The sequence below is a fragment of the Neolamprologus brichardi genome, chromosome 6 (assembly GCF_056152115.1).
Source record: "Neolamprologus brichardi isolate AB-2024 chromosome 6, ASM5615211v1, whole genome shotgun sequence".
In the NCBI taxonomy this organism is placed as follows: domain Eukaryota; kingdom Metazoa; phylum Chordata; class Actinopteri; order Cichliformes; family Cichlidae; genus Neolamprologus; species Neolamprologus brichardi.
The window spans coordinates 14,147,402-14,166,044 of record NC_142109.1 but is presented as its reverse complement, the minus strand read 5'-3'; the positions used below and the strand labels follow the sequence as shown (position 1 = coordinate 14,166,044).

General features: G+C 38.7%; 1 protein-coding gene across 1 annotated transcript in view; it reads left to right on the top strand.

Moving 5' to 3' along the window:
• The first annotated feature begins 3,912 nt into the window (after positions 1-3,912).
• cntln (centlein, centrosomal protein) overlaps positions 3,913-18,643 on the top strand; it is a 92,452-nt gene continuing 77,721 nt past the window's right edge. The window contains exons 1-8 of the mRNA XM_006787076.3: positions 3,913-4,218; positions 4,497-4,585; positions 8,032-8,120; positions 10,110-10,194; positions 13,783-13,914; positions 14,883-15,062; positions 17,081-17,214; positions 18,180-18,342. Coding sequence (XP_006787139.2) covers positions 4,505-4,585; positions 8,032-8,120; positions 10,110-10,194; positions 13,783-13,914; positions 14,883-15,062; positions 17,081-17,214; positions 18,180-18,342 — 864 coding nt within the window. The 5' untranslated portion in view covers positions 3,913-4,218; positions 4,497-4,504. The remainder of the gene's footprint in view (positions 4,219-4,496; positions 4,586-8,031; positions 8,121-10,109; positions 10,195-13,782; positions 13,915-14,882; positions 15,063-17,080; positions 17,215-18,179; positions 18,343-18,643) is intronic.

Below are 18,643 nucleotides of genomic sequence, written 5' to 3'. Positions count from 1 at the left end.
GAGAGGAAGAGAAAGGGAGAGAGCAGGATGAAAGCCACAAAAAGAAACAAGAGTGGACATTTAGTCAAAGTCAACACAAAATTGTAAAGCCAACTGGTGTAGCTCCTGTTTTGACCACATTCACTGATGATGACTTCACATAACTAAGCAGTGTGTTGTACTGATATCAAATGGAAATCCTTACAATAATGACTCTTATAATAATTATTATAAGATATTTTTTTTATTGAATACAGTGCATTTGTATGTTATTATCAGTGCAAAGGAGTGAAGAGGATGGAAAGAGAGAGCAGAAAGACTGTACATGAGCAGGAAGAACCAGGTGAGTAAATAGGCAGATATTGAAGTAAGATGGAAAAAGAATAATTGTGTTTCACAAAATATTTTTACATGCAATTCATAGATGCTTTGTACGCTTTTTCAGTAGCACGCGTAAAAATGCCCGTGGACAATCTAGACAGAACTTATTTATGTGAATGATAGCTTTTTAAGGGATTCATTCTACTCTAAACTTGGCTCAACAGAATCAAATTGATGTGACAGACTACAAATCTATTTGTCTGCACAATAAAAGGAGGGTTTTGTATGAATTAAAAAAAACTATATTGTAAAAGCAGCTCTTACATGTTTGCTTCATATCCATGTGTATGGACAGGGAGAGTGATTTTCTGCCATCTTTATTGAATAGTGTCTTTATTGAAAGCGGTTTATGATTCAGATGACTGCACGTGGTTAAGAGGCTGAAACAAAGTTGTGCATTTTTATAGTTAAGGCTAATCAAAAGGTATTGGCTGAAGCATTTGCTTATTACGCCAACCCTTTTAACAAAAGATCTTTTAGCATGCAGCTCCTGTACACAGGGCTCGAAGCAAATAATAAAATTCAATTCAATTCAATTTCATTTATATAGCGCCAAATCACAACAAATGTCGCCTCAAGGCGCTTCATAGATACAGAGAGAAAAGCCCAACAATCATATGACCCCCTATGAGCAAGCACTTTGGCGACAGTGGGAAGGAAAAACTCCCTTTTAACAGGAAGAAACCTCCGGCAGAACCCGGCTCAGGGAGGGGCGGCCATCTGCTGCGACCGGTTGGGGTGAGAGAAGGCAAACAAAGCAAAAACAAAACAAACAAACAAACAAACAAGAAAAAACACCACCACCTTAGTAAGTAACTACATCAAAGCAAAAGAATCAAGAGGTTTTCTGTTTTTTGTTTTTGTTTTTGTTTTTGTTTTGTTTTTTTGCTCTTTTCATTCTTGATATATATATTTTTCTAATACTCTATTTTTAAACATATTTTTAAACAAGGAAAATGAACTACACCTTTTTAAATCACTGTCATAACTATTCCACAGGTTAACTCCTCTAACAGAAACACATCTCTGCTTTATATTTGTCCTTATCTTGTTTTTTTTTAAAGAAATCTGTTCCCCTTAAGTCATATTGACTCTCTCTGACTTTGAACAGCTTCTGAGTACTGGGGCAAAGCAAGTTATTTTGTGCTTTATACATTATCTGTGCCATTTTATATTCAACTAAATCATAAAATTTCAGGGTATTCAGATTAATAAACAAAATGTTAGTTGGTTCTATATAGTTTGATTGGTTTTTAACTCTTTTTTGCAACTTGAAAATAGGAAGAGTGTTCGTTTTATATGCATTACCCCATATCTCCAGACAGTAAGTCATATATGGAAGCAACAGAGTACAATAGAGTGTGTATAATGATTTTTTGTTCAGGACATGCTTTGTTTTATAGAGAATAGCAATGGTTTTTGACATTTTTGTTTTCACATGGTTTATATGAGACTTCCAACTCAGCTTATCATCAATTATCACTCCAAGAAATTTATTTTCGTACACTCTTTCAATTTCAATTCCATTAACCCTGATTTTAGATACATTTTTCATTTGTCTAGTGCCAAAAATAATCAATTTTGTTTTCTTTATATTTAATGATAACTTATTTACATCAAACCAGTTTTTTAATATATTTAACTCCTTTTCCGCTGTAGTCAGAAGCTGTTCTAGGTTTTTACCTGAGCAATACAGAGTGGTATCATCAGCAAACAATACACATTTTAACAGTTTGGAAATGCTACATATGTCATTTATGTATAATATAAATAATTTAGGGCCCAGCACAGAGCCCTGAGGAACACCACAAGTTACCTTCAACTGCTTAGATTTTACATTATTGAATTCGACATATTGATATCTGTCATCCAGGTAACTTTTCATCCACTTGTATGCTAACCCTCTTATGCCATATCTCTCTAGTTTATTCATTAATATAGAATGATCAATCGTATCAAACGCCTTTTTTAAGTCTATAAAAACACCAACAGTATATTCCTTATTATCTATAGCATTAGATATCCCTTCTACAAGTTCCATCACTGCCATCGAAGTGGACCTTTTCACTCTAAAGCCATATTGGTTATCACTTAGGAGATTATGCTTCTCAATATATTTATCAAGTCTATTAACAAATAACTTTTCTAAAATTTTTGAGAACTGTGGGAGCAGTGATATTGGCCTATAATTGGTAAACTGACTTCTCTCTCCGTTTTTATGGATTGGAATAACTTTTGCTATTTTCATTTGTGAGGGAAATACACCAGTTTGAAAGGACAGATTACAAATGTATGCGAAAGGTTGCACTATATATTCTATAATACTTTTAACTAATATCATGTCAATACCAAAACAGTCAGTGGACTTTTTATTTTTAAATGTCTTCACAATGTTAATTATTTCTCTATGAGTTACAGCACCAATAAACATGGAGGACACATTCTGAGTAATATGTTTATTTAGGTCGTTATTATTTCTTGTCTCTGGAATTTCTTTTGCTAAATTAAAGCCAACATTTACAAAGAAATCATTAAATTCATTTGCAATGTCTTTAGTTTTATCAAGCACAATATCTTTATCTTTTTTAAAATAATCTGGATAATTCTTATTTTTTGAGCCCTTTTTGATTATACTATTTAATATCCTCCATGTTTCTTGTGTGTTACTTCTACTTTGCTCCAATAATTTGTGGTAATATTCTTTCTTACTTGTTCTTATAATATTTACTAATCTATTTTTATATAACTTGTACTTTATTTCAGCATCTTTTGTCCTCTGTTTTATGAATCTCTTATATAGATTATTTTTCTTTTTACATGCATCTTCTATCCCCTTTGTGATCCATGGCTTTATCCTTTCTCTTTGCAAATAGTTACTTCTTACTTTGGAGAATTCTGGTCTAAACCTATGCCCAAAGTTTGATAACTAAATTGACCACCTTAAAACAAGTGTATAATATTGAAAGGTGTGATTATTCACTTTGAATTACTCTTAAACACTAGCCCATTTAACTAATTCAGTTGCTTTTAAAGGTAAGATTGTAACATGCACCCAATTGAAATTGCATTGAGTGCATTTGCAGGCAGCATATTCTTTTAATATTAATTATGTGGCACTGTGCACATAACATGATGACTGGGGGTTGAGCCCCCCTAGAACTCTGAACCTAGATTCGCCCCTGAATCTCAATGAAAGTGACCTGAATTGAAAACAAAAATTAAAAGTGAAAAAGAAAAAATATATATCAGAAAATACAAAACTATGAAACTATTCCTTTTCACAAATAGGGGGAAACCTTCTTAAAATCACAGTTCAGGAGGCTATCAGTGTGCAGCTCTTCATTTTGGAAAACAAAAGAAAAACAGCAACAAACAACTTAGCGTTTTAACAAATCACAAAAAAGCCAATCAAAACTGACCCGCGCGTTCCCCTGGCTGATCCGATCTAGCAATACCCTTGCCGATCCCGATCATACTGCCATCTATGAACTGCTACTGTCGTGAAGTGACGTGACGGCTGTGACGCGAAGGGACAGAAGCGGAAAACAGCGGGCTTGTTTGAAAAGAGGAAACCGTCTCCCTGGTTACTGACAGCCGTGTTATCCACACAGAAGTTTCATCTGGCGTTGTACAAAACAATGTAACGGATGTACACGGGTGAACCCTTCAATTTCTCACAGTTCGAAGTATGTCGTGACGTTTTTTTCTAGCGCTCTGATTTCAGAAAGCTGTCAACACCAGAAAGAGTGTAACTCTTTATGCTTTACGTGGCTAACGCTAGCTAAGTAATCTCAGTGTTGGTCTTCCTGGTGCTGCTGCAGGGTTGATATCTGCCTGGTTAGCAAGCGATCGAAATAGGTAAGAACTTATCGTCCTGGACGCTTGCTTATTTCTTCCTCAGCTCGCGGTAGAAACCTGGAACCCCAATATGCTAACATCACATAAATAAATACAAAGTCCCTGTCGATATGGTTTCAGTCAGCTAAAATCCTTTCCAAGTAGTTTTGTCAATCCGATGCAAAGCAGTCTAATCACATGTTGTTTAAATAGCTGAGCTGTGCCATGTTTGCAAGTTACTGAGATTTTTTCTTTTAATATTTCATCACTACAAACCTTTTTCTTTTGCCTTCTTGCAGGTCTGAAAATGAGCTCAAAAGATGATGCTCGCACCCTGGTATTGGAGGAGCAGGTGAAGACTTTATCAGATGAGCTTTTGCAATGCCAGGTGTGTGAATGCATTTTGTTTTGGGTTTTTGTTTTAAAGCCATGTGTACACACTTCTGTACTTTATCACTGCTCATTGTACAATGTTGGATTTAGTTTAAAGTGGGAGAAAAAAAAACCATTTGATTTCCCTAAAATAGTGATTTGTCCAGATTACTTGAGTATAACATCGTTACAACCCTTATCATTACATCACAAACAAAGCATTCATTTGGCTGTGATTTCTACATAACTCTTGTCAGTGTTAAAAAGTGTAACTCACTATATTAATCTTTACTTTATTTATCACTATGACTATGACTTTTTTCAGACTACATATGTATCACACAGTTGTCAGCACCTTTTACTCTCCAGGCTGAGCATTCATTTTTTTTCAATTCTCACTCTCTGCTATAAATTGTGGACCTTCATTAATTTCAAAATTAAGTAATTACTGTTAATTTGATCTCCGTGTGATGCATACCAGCCGTGTCACCAGACTTTATTTAATATAAAATGAGGATTGATGGAAAGATAAGCATGAGAATATAATTTCGAGGTCTGTGAATGACTAGCAGGAAAACCACCCCTTTACATGATGCTACTTGTGATTTTAAAATAAAGCACATTTGACTGACTAGATAAAGCATATTTATCTCCCTGATACATATGTAAATGTCCTGATTATACCCTTAATGAATGTCTAGTACAGACAGGAAAAAGTGTGGAGGGCCCCTGTCAGATAATACACACACAGGCACGACATGCTCATGAGCAGATTTTTAAAGGCTTTTATGTTCATTTTGTGAGTCAGTGATTGAGGGAGTCCTTGCATACTCACCACCAGGTGGTGTCTAATAACATGAGTGAATTGATCCCAGCATTTCTCACTTTGTGTATCCACACCACCTTGCTACACAGGTAGGCAGACAGCTGTGGGGTTCAGCAGATGAGGTGTTACATTTGAGTTTTGTAATAGAAGTAGAAATATAAACCGCCTGACATGTTGGGCACAAACATTTGTTGTGCTGCTGTTTGTGTGTAACCACATGTGCGCCTGTTATCTTATTTATCCTCTGCATAAACTCTGGTTTGACTTCGTGAGCCAATTTTCAAGTGTTTATTCAGTGAGAGAACACAAAGGCATCAGAGTGGAGTGAATCCATGTATTAACGTATGTGATTAAATAAACAAAAGCAACATATTGTGTCTTCTGCAAATGCACCGGTAGTCAGTGTGAGTAAGTGACAGCTGAAATAACTTTGCCGGAGACAAGAGGGGAAAAAATCCCCACGAATGTAATAAAAATGTTTATGTAACTGGTTTTGTTAACCTGGGGTTTATTTACTAGAGCTGTTTGTCGAATGATAGAGATGACAGGAAAGTGGAGAGATTTCTGTCAAAGGAAACAAACTTTTCTTGTTCACTGCATGCAGACTGATTATGGTTATGTGGGTAATCATTCTCCAGAGGCCCATTCTTAGTTTTGCCTTGACACACCTTAAAAAAAGAAAGAAAAAGAATTACATATGAGTGATGAAACAGTATGAAAGTCAGTGAATAAAAACTGATACAATTATTTGGCAAGTAAATTTATTTTTAAGACAAAAGTAGTGTCATCTGATAATGTTAGTTTTTCAAATTTTCTCCATGAATTTTGCCCCAAGAAAATATTAGCCAAGCAAAACCCTCTCTGACATATAATTTTTGTAATACCGTGATTAGATTGTTTCTCTCAGGGTATTCCGGCTTCATCGCACGGTTTAAAGACGTGTGCGTTAGGCTAACTGGTGATCCTAAATCGGCCGTAGATGTGTGTCTCTGTGTCATCCCTGAGATAGACTGGCGACCTGCCCAGCTGGAATAGCCTCCAACCCAACAACCCTGAAATGGATAAGAGTAGGCCTTTTGCCTGCAAACCTTAACATTTGATTGCACCTTTAAACTTAAAAACCATTATAAAAAATGTTATTCTCACTTGTATTTAGGACTACGCGCTGTATACTTTGTTCACTTCAGACTCACTTATATTGAGCTGACACGAAAGCCATCTTTGGTGGTCTTATCTGGAGTAGATCACTGATTCTGCATATCTGAGGACGTTAAGTTCTACCGTGCACAATTTAAATTGTGGCATTTGAATACTACTGATGTCTTAAGCCTCTTGCATGATTACTTCAGGACAGCCATTAACTACAAAGACACTCATCTGTCAGCCAGCAAATGTTCCTGCTAGACCATGCTAATTTTACTAATATGTGCTGAATTCCAGTGGCTCTCGCTCTCTCTCTGGTATGTTTAGCTCGTGGTGTTTCAGTTTCTAGATTCAAAATGAATAATTCAGCCATCATCAAACACACATTCAGTGCATCTTTAAGTACGCATACGGCCGAGGAGAGCTCTTGATGAGGGTCCTGACTGAACATTTGTCCATGGAAGGGCTAATGGCAGCCAAAGGCCAGGCAGAGGGAGACCATGTATTTCAAGTAAACCATGCTGCCTAATTTAATCGTTAGCTGCATTCCAGGGTTGATTTGGTGAGATCTCTATCCCCGCTTCACCCCGCTCCCGATCTGTGTATCCACACACCAAAACACACAGATGCGCATCGAGACAGAGATCTACAGTCCTTCCACTTTATATGTTCAGCTCATGGTCTTATCAAGGTCTGCTTCTGCCACTTCAGTAAATAATTGATTAGACACTTTTGAGAAGGGGGTTAAAATTCATGTGCTAATTGGAGACCAGTAGATTCCAGTGGGAGGGATGACTTTTATCTTATGATGATGTGAACATAATTTATCAGATAATTTTATATTAAGTCGATTTGGTATAATTCTGTCTTTTAATGTCAGAAAATGTAGTTTTTAGATGTCCCTCATTAAATGTAATGTAGCTTAAAAATGTTTGAAAAACCAGCGAGACAATTTGAATTGGAAATGTGTCAGGGGCTGGCTGGGTTTTTCTGCTTGAAGATGACTCTCTCTGTCATCAGTTTTGAGTTTCTTCGGGGCTAGTTACTTTGGAGCTGTAGTGGAAAACATATCCGGAGAGCAATTGATTAATAAAGAAAAATGCAAGCTCGACTGCTGTGTTTTGATTTGGATCCCTGCTCTCCCCAGTCATAAATAGTGCATAATGACAAGTGTCAATGCTCGCTCCCCTTGAGTCGAAGGTCACATCTCAGCGATGGAGATTGCCGCTAGAGAGAGGTTCATGATTAGAGAGGGCAGGACAGATGAAAAAAATATTATATATTTATATTTTTACAAGTTCTTTAAATTATTGATTGACTTCCCCAGTTGTCATATGCTAATGTCACTGAGCATCCAAATTTTTTGTTTCTCACTGAAAAAGGGCTGTGATGTGTTGCTGCTTTTCCTTTTAGGGGCTTATCAAATGCAAATTTTATCATCGCATTTCTCAAAAATAATTTCTCTTCACTTGCTGAATCCTTTACTCTCACAGGCAGACAAGGAGTTTGTGTGGTCTCTGTGGAAAAGGCTGCAAGTGGCAAATCCAGACTTGACCCAGGCTGTCAGTTTGGTGGTTGAGCGGTGAGTGGATTCATCTTTCACATTGCTACCTGAGAGGCTCAGCAGACGAACCTTCCCCTTATCTCGCAAGTGAAGAGAAGCGTGTGTGTGTGTGTGTGTGTGTGTGTGTGTGTGTGTGTGTGTGTGTGTGTGTGAAAGTCGTTCAAGGGGTGTTTAAAGCACCTTGGCCGTTCTACTGGGGTTATGACGGAATCTGGTGCAGATGCTGATTTAAGCCCTCTTATCCCTGGTCTAGCAGTTCAAACAGTGGAAACCCTTTTAATGAAAACACTCTTCCACTGCTGCTCACATGCTGGACAGTTGAAACAGTCCTGCCAAATACTTGTCTTTACTGGATAAATTGCGAGATTGAATATGACCTCTTTTGCAGGATGGCTAAGCTCCATTGAGAACAGTGGCATGGGAACTTGTAGGAAAAGACACATCTGGAGAAATGAATTGCGTTCCTCTTATGATTAAAAAAAAAAAACCACCCAAAAAACATAACGAGACTCTGATTTATCGCTGAAGTTTGAAAGCTGTTTATTCACGCGTTCCAGCTGCCATTAAATTTTGTGTAAAGCTTTATTTAGTACTTAGGTTTTACTGACTTTTTTCTTTAGGGGATACATTAAATCATATTTTCTTCCTCGCTGGTGCACATTGCATACTTTTTGAGGTCTGTCAGTTGTTAGTAGACCCTTAATAGAGGTAAAAACACAGTGCAGCAGCAGAGTGCTCCTCAGTACCTGTGCCTCTCATTTCTACTCCACACCCACTTGAGTTCCTTATAGCCCCTTAGGAAACCCATCAAAGTGGGTTAGTCCGCTGAGACAGGTGGGGCAACATGCACCCAGAGAGTGTATGTGTATTGTATCACCTGATGCACAGGAGGATATTGACATGGTAATTGTGTCGACTCCAGTCAAGCGCTGTCGTCCACTGGGAGCCGCCATTCATCCCTCCCTCCCCTTCCTGTGCGGATCTTGTAGAGTGATTGGTTGGATGCTCAGGACATGGTGAACATAGCCCAATATATGAGGAGATGCAGCTAGGCCTGCCTGCGTTCCTGCCCCCTCCAGGGACACCAGATACTTATTTCAGTGTGTACCAGGGGAGAGGGCTGATCAGAAGAGGCAAAGAGACGATAGAGAAGGCCTCAAAGACCCGAGGTGTAGAAGAAGCAGCTGATGAGCAGAGGGAACGGATGGTCCCCGGTGGTTCAGAGTAGTTGAAACAAGCAGGTCCCCAATTGCAGACTTGTTTTTGTCTCCACAAAAGTTCATTATGATAAAAGAGGTAGTAGTGGGCTTGAGAGGTTTAAACTTTGCTGTATTGTTGCTCTGTAATTCTGCTTAAGTAGCCAGCGAGTAAACTAAGTTTTTCTTTTCATTTTCTTACAGTTTAGCATTATTAAATATTAAGATAATGATGAGAACACTGGCGACATGTTAAGGCAAAATAATCTTCTTTTGATGAGTGCAGCAGGTGATCAATATTTAAACATTTGTAGTTGAAACCGGTAACTTTTGTCCAAGAACTTGCCCTCTGGGGCAAAAGTCAGTGTTTTGACCTTTCCAGAGTAGCCAGCAGATATTTGGAAAAGGGATTGTTGATATCTGGGCCAAGAATTTTCTTTTCCATGTGTTCACAGTCGAACTATGAATGTAGATGAATTTAAAAAAAAAAAAGTGAAATCACTATCAGATGATAGCTCGTGGTTTTCACCTGCATGCAGCTAATGCTCACTCATAAACCCATAAACCAGAGAACTTCCTATACTGAAAATCTCATTTGTAATGAAATCAATGAGTTCTTCATGCTTATTTTTGTATGTAGCATCTGTTTATAGAGAACAGTTAGAAATCAATGTGTTTCAAGCCAGTAAGATTGGACAAAATCTTGAGTGTAAGCTAAATAGTTAAAGCTATTCTTCTGTATGCTCTCAAGTCCTTAATCGTTGCCGACTATTTACACATGTATATTCTGTGTATTTACTCTTCCTTCTAGTGAGAAGCACAAAGCTGAGATTAAGGACAGGAAAGTGTTGGAGATCCTTCAGTCGAAAGACTACAAGATTCAAGAGTTGGAACAGGTATCATAATGTTTGCCTTAACCGGCTTTAACTTTCTAATGCAAACAACTTTTCTTTGTGAACATCAGCAAGTCAATTTATTTTTTCGCTGCTGGCCTGCTGTCAGATCTGATTACAGGAATTCAAATTGTCACGGCGCAGTTTAAATATGTTAAAAATGTTCAAAAAGTGCTGATGCACAAAACAAATTTACAGAGTTTTATGCAAAAAAAAAATCATCACACTTCTGCACACTCACAGAAGTGTGTGGCTGCTGTGATTTACATATCAAAGTAGTCTCTTTCGCCATTTTTCTCACACATCATTATGTTTCCTTGCGTCATATGATTATTATAATTAGGAAAAAAAAATTCAAAAGGCGCCACTTTAATGAGTAAGGATGTCCTCACACTAAGCACGGTTACTTTGTACCCTGCCTGAGCACAATCACCTTCCCTGCCCACTTCCCACTGGCCTGTGCTGACACTGCCCTTAATGATCCGACCCAAGTTCACATCAGTTTGTCTCGGAGTGTCAACTCTTCTCTCTTTCTCGAAAAAGCGCTCTGGTAGTACACAATGGGCTCATGAGTGCTTTGGAATGAGCTTTTTATGAATATTGTGGCTACAATGGGGTTGTGGTGACACACTATGCTCTCACATGTTTATTAATGAATTGGCAGAATGATTTAATGGAGACAGCTGCTACTCAGGAGTGTGCGTACATAGCAATCATGCTACATGCATACTGTGCTCAAGTCCAAATGAACTATGCCTGGGTTCTCCTCTTTAAGTGGGCCAGGGCACCGGCACATTACACACCACTTACACTAGTCAAGCAAACTTTACCTTGGGGGTCAAACTCGCTTGGCCACAGAAAGGATCAGTTAATGTGAGTGCCCCCTCTATCCTAGCACAAGACTTGAGGAACACATCCAGTACATATAAACCTAAAAATTTAGGTTTGGGGTTTTTTCTACTTTTTTTCCCCCAATAAGCATTGCAATAAGCCCATACCCTGTGTACATATTGTACACACACGTACATGTACAGCTTCAGTTTCCATGATTAACAAGCTGCTCCCAAGTTCCTGCATCATATACTGAGCTAAAAGTTAGCTTACCCGGTGGTTGCAAAGCAATTTTCCTTTTGAATGTAGAAGCACCACCAACCCTGACTTCACAACAATGAAACTAAAACCTGTAGTACTACCACGGTTGTGTATTTGTGACTGACTAAATAAGCCATACACAAAACAGTGACCAGGCTCTGTCCTTGAGCATGCTTCTGGCATTTTTGTTGTACTGCCAGCGATTGATGAATGGCTTTACCTTGGTAGGGAACAAAATAAAGCTTGTTTTCCCTTGTTTTTCCAACTGCTACTGGAATGCGCTCAACTTGGAAGTGACGTTGCTCCCAGCTCTGACATCCGACTTCTGCTGTAAAAGGAATGCAGCATTTAGTTTCAGGCTGAGCTTGTGGTCATATGCCTTCATAGTTGACATTTAAGTTGCAGCCGTTTCTAGTGGCTCTTAGTGAGTCTTTCACAGAAAGACAAAACAATCCTTGGCCTTTTTATTTCATTTTCACTGTCATTTTATTACAAACAAGCATTTTTGTCTTGCTTGTTTAACTGTCTGCTGCAACTTTAATTCATAAATGCCATAAAAATACAAATGAATACAAAATTACTATGCTGCTTTAATATTTCACATTAGATCTTTATCATTCTCTCATACCTGCTTTTTTTTGCTCTAACCCCTGAGTTATAGTTCTTGGTGGTATGATGGCTAATGATAATGACATCACTAATGTAATTTACTCCAAATCATCATCTCTTCACCGAAGCATCTGTCAGTCTCATTCATTAGTGTCCCTCACCCAGAATGGTGCTCATTCTTAATGAGACTGGCTGTAATGGAGTCATCAGCTTGCCAGTGCTTTTTGACATTACCCTCCTCAGCAATCATAATAGTTGCTCACTGGACCAAAAAGGTATATGATTATGGTGGACTTTTTTGTGTAACATTTGTGCCTTTAAGGTATAAGTCATCATAGGTGACGACTCCATTGCTGTGTTTGCAAGCTTGGCACTTACAAGCAAATGCAAATACTACTTATGGCCTTCTGAATTATCCACATGACAGTGTGACACAAGTTTCACACTGTTGAAATGCTTTACCCTAATATACAGACGTTTGATAGATATCTAGATATCTGTCAAATCTGATGGATACGTTTCGGTTATTTTTTAATAGACTGAATTGATGAGGTGGTAGATAGCTGCAAATCCATCCTGTGGGGGTGGGACTTAACTGTGCTCTGTGTCTTTCAACAGCTTTTTAAGAGCTATTTAAATGAACTCATTCATTTATTACTCTCATTCAGTGTAATGCCCATGTCTCAGTTTATAGGAGTTTTATAGGAGGAATCCCTTTGTTTCCAAAGCCTGTTTTGCTGTACTTCTTCTGAAAAGTTCCTTGATAGCGCCGCACTCTGTGCTGTGTCATCCAGCCCTCTGACAGTCATCATCTCATCTGCAATCTTAAGCCATACCCTCAGAGTGATTAATAGGTTTTCCTTCTTTTTTCAAGGATGTGATGGTCTGCTGAGTCCACATAGCATCTCAGATTTTTTTCTTAATGTATCAGTTCTCCCACTTTGATTATGTTTTTTTTTGTTCTTGCTGGTTTTCTTTTTTTTTCTTTCACCTCTTTCTCTCTCTCTGCTTTTGTAACATAATTAGCTTTCATTTTTGAACTGTACTGGGAATTTTCAGACGCTAATCTTTCTGTCCTAGACCTCTTAACTTGGCGCAACCCGCTTTCCCCCCCACCCTACTATTCTATCACTTGAATGCTACTGGGGTTCAAATTGTTCTTCCCTATCTCATTATCAGCGTTTGAATTTATTTTCCGCTCTCCAGTATAAATCTATTAAAGCCCCACTGTTCTTAGCACGGCAAGCTAGGAGTAGCAAGGAACGCTAAATCCACTATCTGGATATATCTGAGCGATTTCCCTCAACATGGCAATTAATTGCATCCCAGAGCACGGTGTTATTTGAGAGAGGAGGGTGTACCCACAGAAGACTGTGGATTACCAGCCAATGCCAAACCCCAGCTGATACAGTGTTAAGAAGCCAGCCTCCTCCCACTAAGGCCATAAAAGCTGCCAAAAAACATGAAGTAAACATATAAAAAGTGGGTGGTCATTACTTTACACTATCGCTTGTTTTAAGAGCTGAAGCATTTAGTCTATTCATTGATTGTCAGGTTAGAAAATTAATGCTGATAATGTTTTCCAGCCTTTCTTTTGTCTGTACACTTAATACTTTGGGGTTTTGGACTGCTGCAAAAATATGACGCTGAATGGCATGACCTTAAGCTCCAGGAAATTCCAACAAGCATTCACTCATGCTTTGTAGATCTCATGAATAGCTCATTAATCAAGGCCAATTGATTATGAAAGCAAATATAAAAGTGATAGTCTTGTTGTTTTGTTACAACATGTTTAAAAAATGAAGGTTAAAAAAAATGATATGCCTAATGTAACCTGTAGTTGTTGTTTTTGTTTTTTTTGTTCTTTCTGTGTCACCCTGATTGCCACAGAGAGTAACCGGGCAGCAGCAGGAGATTAACGGCTTGTTACAAAGGAGGACGGCGGAAGAGGAGAGTGATTTAATGAAGAAGGAGCTGACAGCTCTGCGTGAACAACTGGTCAATAAGAGTCAGGAACTTGAGGTTGGTGGAACAAATTTTCTGTGGCAGTCGGGGCTTCTGCTTTCAAAAGTCTCTTTTCTGCGTGGCACCGAAAACGACAAGTCCCCCGTGGCCTTAGCCTCGGGGGTATGAATCATTTAGAAGAGAAAGAGGATTGTTCAGCCCTCTTGAATGCAATCTCAGTGTCTTTGTGTCTTCTTCTCCTGTCTTTACCCTCGCTCTGTCTCACCCTTTCTTGCTTTCAGCTTACTTTGCCGCTACTGACAACAGAGAATACTTAACAGCTGGAAAGTCTGCATGTGAGAAAGAAAGCGCGAGCCAGAGAAAAGCAGGTTGTTAACTTGCAGATAAATACTTAATGCCTCCTTCAGTGGGGGGAAAGTGAATAATGTGCATGCGATGGTGTGGCTTCTGCCTAATTATGCTTAGATGGGACATGGCTATGATTAATTGATAAAGGGATGGTCCTTACACAGTCTTGGTGGGGTCTCGTGGTGAGAAATTGTGGGGGACAGCATCAAAGGAGACCTAGGTTGAGTCTAATGGGTTTTGTAGCCAGCACCATTCTCATTAGGAGCCTGTCATTAAGGCTGGCAGACTGGCCCCTGTACCTACGTGAGCCCAGTTCTTGCAGCACGGCTCGGCCCACACCAACCAAACACTGGCCGCGTGGGTCCAGTCATACAGCACAGGTGACCTTGGCCAATCAGCGACCCATGCAGTGGGCTCCCGCAGAAAAAGCGGTCCACTGTTTACATATTCATTTCAGCCTCAACCCCATGGGCTGCTTCTCTTTTTGGATCTTTGCAATTTTCTTTTTTCATTTTCTCAGTTTGAAATGCTACTTTTTCTTTTTCTCTTCTTTCGTCGCCATTGTTTGTTTGGCCCTATTGACCCCCTCCCCATTCTACTCCTCTCTCTCACACACACACACACACACACACACACACACACACACACACACACACACACACACCTTCCTTATTCAGGAAATGAAGACAAAATGTAGGAGGAAAGAGGAGGAGGAGCGGCAGGTGGTGCAGGCTCTAGAGGAGGAGAAAGAGGGATTAGCTTCCCGCTGCGCCGCCCTGCAAGCTGACCTGGAGGAGAATCAGAGGCAGGCCAACAGCCAACGAGACCAGAGGGATGCTGCCCAGACCAGAATAAAGGTATGAATGTGGGGACAGGTCCACACAAATACAAAGGCACTCACACACACCTTGAACTTTCTGATCCCTCACACCCTTTCCTCTTCAGCCTGTGAATATAAAAATATCTCTGTAGCAAAGCACAGAATTAAATAAACAGGGACTGCACTCAAAGGAAGGACAAAGTTATGATTTAACGTAGGGCAGACAGATCTTCCTGAGTTGTGGTTTTAAAAAAAGAAAGAAAGAAGAGCAGACCAAACCGAAAGTAGCTTCCATTAAGTCATTGGCCTGTTGGTTCAAGAGTTTGTGGTCAGGTGTGTTTCATTATCCAAATGCAAGCAAGTAACTTTCAGAATCTGTTGCTCTGATCATCATTATGGATCGGTGCTTCTTCTCTCTGTGAACATGAGAAATACGATAAGACATCAACTGTGCTATTGTTTAAACATTCAACCAATCAAATTGCAGTTCTTGAAAATTGTATTTATTTATTTTTTTACATTTCAAATTTTATTTCCTAGATTCTCAGGAAATAAAAGCTACAGAAGAACCTCACATTCCGCCCCTTCCTTATCGACTAATCATTATGAAACATATTGCTCCCCTAGTCAAATGGAATCAGACAGAGAGTCTTGAATAAGTTAGAGCTGCAGAGTAATTACTCTTGGATGGGATGAGCCCAGTGACTGGTGTATGCACATCCATCACAGCCTAAGACACTCCACTTGTTTTATGATTTTTTATTATTTTTTGTATCATACATTGATTTGAAACTTGGTGATGGAAAATATCAGATGCGCAGGGGATACATCATGCCAATTTGTTTGACATGGCAAAGATTTATTCGGGAATTTATCATTTAATGTAGACCTGTGTGTACTGTTAAGATACTACAGATTCAACATTATGCACTCCATACTGTATATAAATGCCACTTGTTTTGCACAATATCCAACTACCAACCTCTGTATATTTTATATATTTATTTTATTTTTACTCTATTTAATTTGTAAAATATGTATACACACACACACACACACACATATACACACACGTAGACATACATATGTAGTATACACATTCAGTAATATGCATACACTCTTATATTGTACATATATTTATTCATATAATTCTCAGATTTAGCCATTCTTATATTTGCTTGTTCTTATGTTATTGTACTTTGCACACCTCTGTTGCTTGTGAAGCTCGCACACAAGAATTTCACTCACATGTACTGTACCAGTGTACCTGCACATGTGATGTGACAATAAAAGTGATTTGATTTGATTTGATGATACACCTGCATAGTTTTAGTATTTCCTTAACCCGAACAGCGGTGGAGGAATATTCTGCAAATACAGAGCCGCAAAGATGTGTAATACGTGAAAAAATATGACCGATATAATTATATAATAATTTCTTATAATAATTTGCTTGATATTAATTAGCGTCGGGTGAATTCAGGGTTTGGTGACCTGTACATGTTTGATGTTGTTTAATCTGCTGCACTCAAATGGTTTCTTTAAATTAAAGCAAAGCTAACTAACGCCTTGTCTGCACCTCCTATATACAAAGAAACAACACAAAAGCACAAAAACATTTTCAGATAGACTGTCATGTTAGAACTAAATCTAAAGTTTGCTATTTGATTACTTCACAGCAACTAGTACAGCTAGTTGCTGTGAAGTAACAAATTGTGGCCGACTTATTACAAGTGTTAAAGAAGGCATCGTCATTCAGGGCTAAGAAGTGAGACCTAGTTTCCTTGCTTTTCTGTCACTTTTTTAATTTCAGAATCATTTATTTGTTTATTTGTAGACAGACAGTAAAAGTAATGTGACAAGTGAATTATTTCAAATTTCATTGCAGAGTCGGTAAATTTAACGATGCTGGTCTGCGTTGGTTTGAGGATTTTGCCATAGAAAATACTGACACATCAAAAAGTTGACATAATAATTCTAATACTTCTTAAAGCATTTCATTTAAGGAATGCTTCTAAATTTGACAAAATCATTGTTATTACTCTTCTACACCAGGATCTAGAGGAGAAACTGCACAACACCTGTCAGGAGCTGACTGCCTTGCAGAGCCACAGTAGCAGCCTAGAAGCTCTGCTTTCCTCCAAAGACACAGAGTTGGCAACTAAACATGAACAACTTGATCGCCTTTGGTAAGTTGTACCAGCTGAGATAGTGTCTCTGTTCTTGCAACATCCAAACCCTAACAGGTGATATTTATGGCTAATTTCATTAGTTAAAGTATAAATCTGTCCGCTATAGACGTACTATATGTGTATACCTCGATTTACATGGGTTACTGCATGGAGGAGTGAGTATATTGCTTCCTTCGCTGTGAGGCTTGGGGGTGACACAGATTTCTTCCACTCTGGCCCACCTAAAGCCACTTGATAAGCCCTGCATAGTGGATATGCTTTAAAAGAGAGAGAAGAGGGAAACGGGGCAGGCTTTGGCTAAGCTTTAGTCGATATGATAAAAACTGTGAGAACTGTAGGAGCCTTAGTGGTAATCTCAACCTTTTTTAACTACTTTTCTGTTTTAATGCCAGAGGCAGTCTGACATGTCAGTCACACCAGGGCTATAGACTATTCTTGTGGATTTAGCAGGGTGATTAAAGATTTCCTTACAAGTTCGAGAAGCGCTTTGTGGTAATTCCATTGGTGGATACAAAACAAGATGGAAATGACCTTTTGGTGCTGATGAATTTTGGTATGTTGAGAAATGTAGCTGCTGTTGACGAAAGAAGGAAATCTGTTGTCATAAATACATTGCAATAATGTAATGTGCATACAAGTTTATGATTGTTATTGCTCTATAGTTTTGTTGTGCATTTAGGCATTGATGATGTTAAAGGCTTATGAATTTGAGTTGCATATTTATCAAAAGTTAGACTTTTACAGCTGTAACACATGTGCTGTTATCTTAATAATAGTTAATTCAGGTTCTCTGGCATACTTTTTTAAATAGTTATTTTAATATCAGTACACAACCTTTATGTTTCTCACCTTGAATACGTCAAAAAAATATAACTAAATCCACAATATTTAATGTAAGCAGCACATTATTGTTGTGTACTGTATGACTTTGCATAACGTGTAATGCGAGTGCCTGTGTGTAGTCGTGATTTTGCAGAAGTGCAGACGCTGTACAGACGGAGCACAGAGCATGCAGCGGAGCAGAGCCACCTGATTAAGCAACTGGAAGGACTCAACCTCGACACACAGCGAGTTCTGCGGAACCAAGAAGAGGCTCACTCTGCTGACGCTACCTCCTATCAGCAGGTACTCACAAGTACACACACACACCCAACCTCAAACTCAACAGTGTTATAACCTCTTCGTCGCGCTTCACTCAGGCCTCACCAACTGGGGTGATTTATTTCCAAGCTAGCTGTAACCTACAATTATTTTTGTGTCTGCCAGAAAACCGTTTTTTCTCGAAGTCTCCTGTTACTGTGACTGGGTTTGCAGCATACTACTTTGCCATGCACGTGGAGGAATCATAGAGAAAGACATTTTGCAAACATAAATCATTTGGGACACGTGTTGTTAACAACTTCTTTTCCCTATTTAGATTATTTAG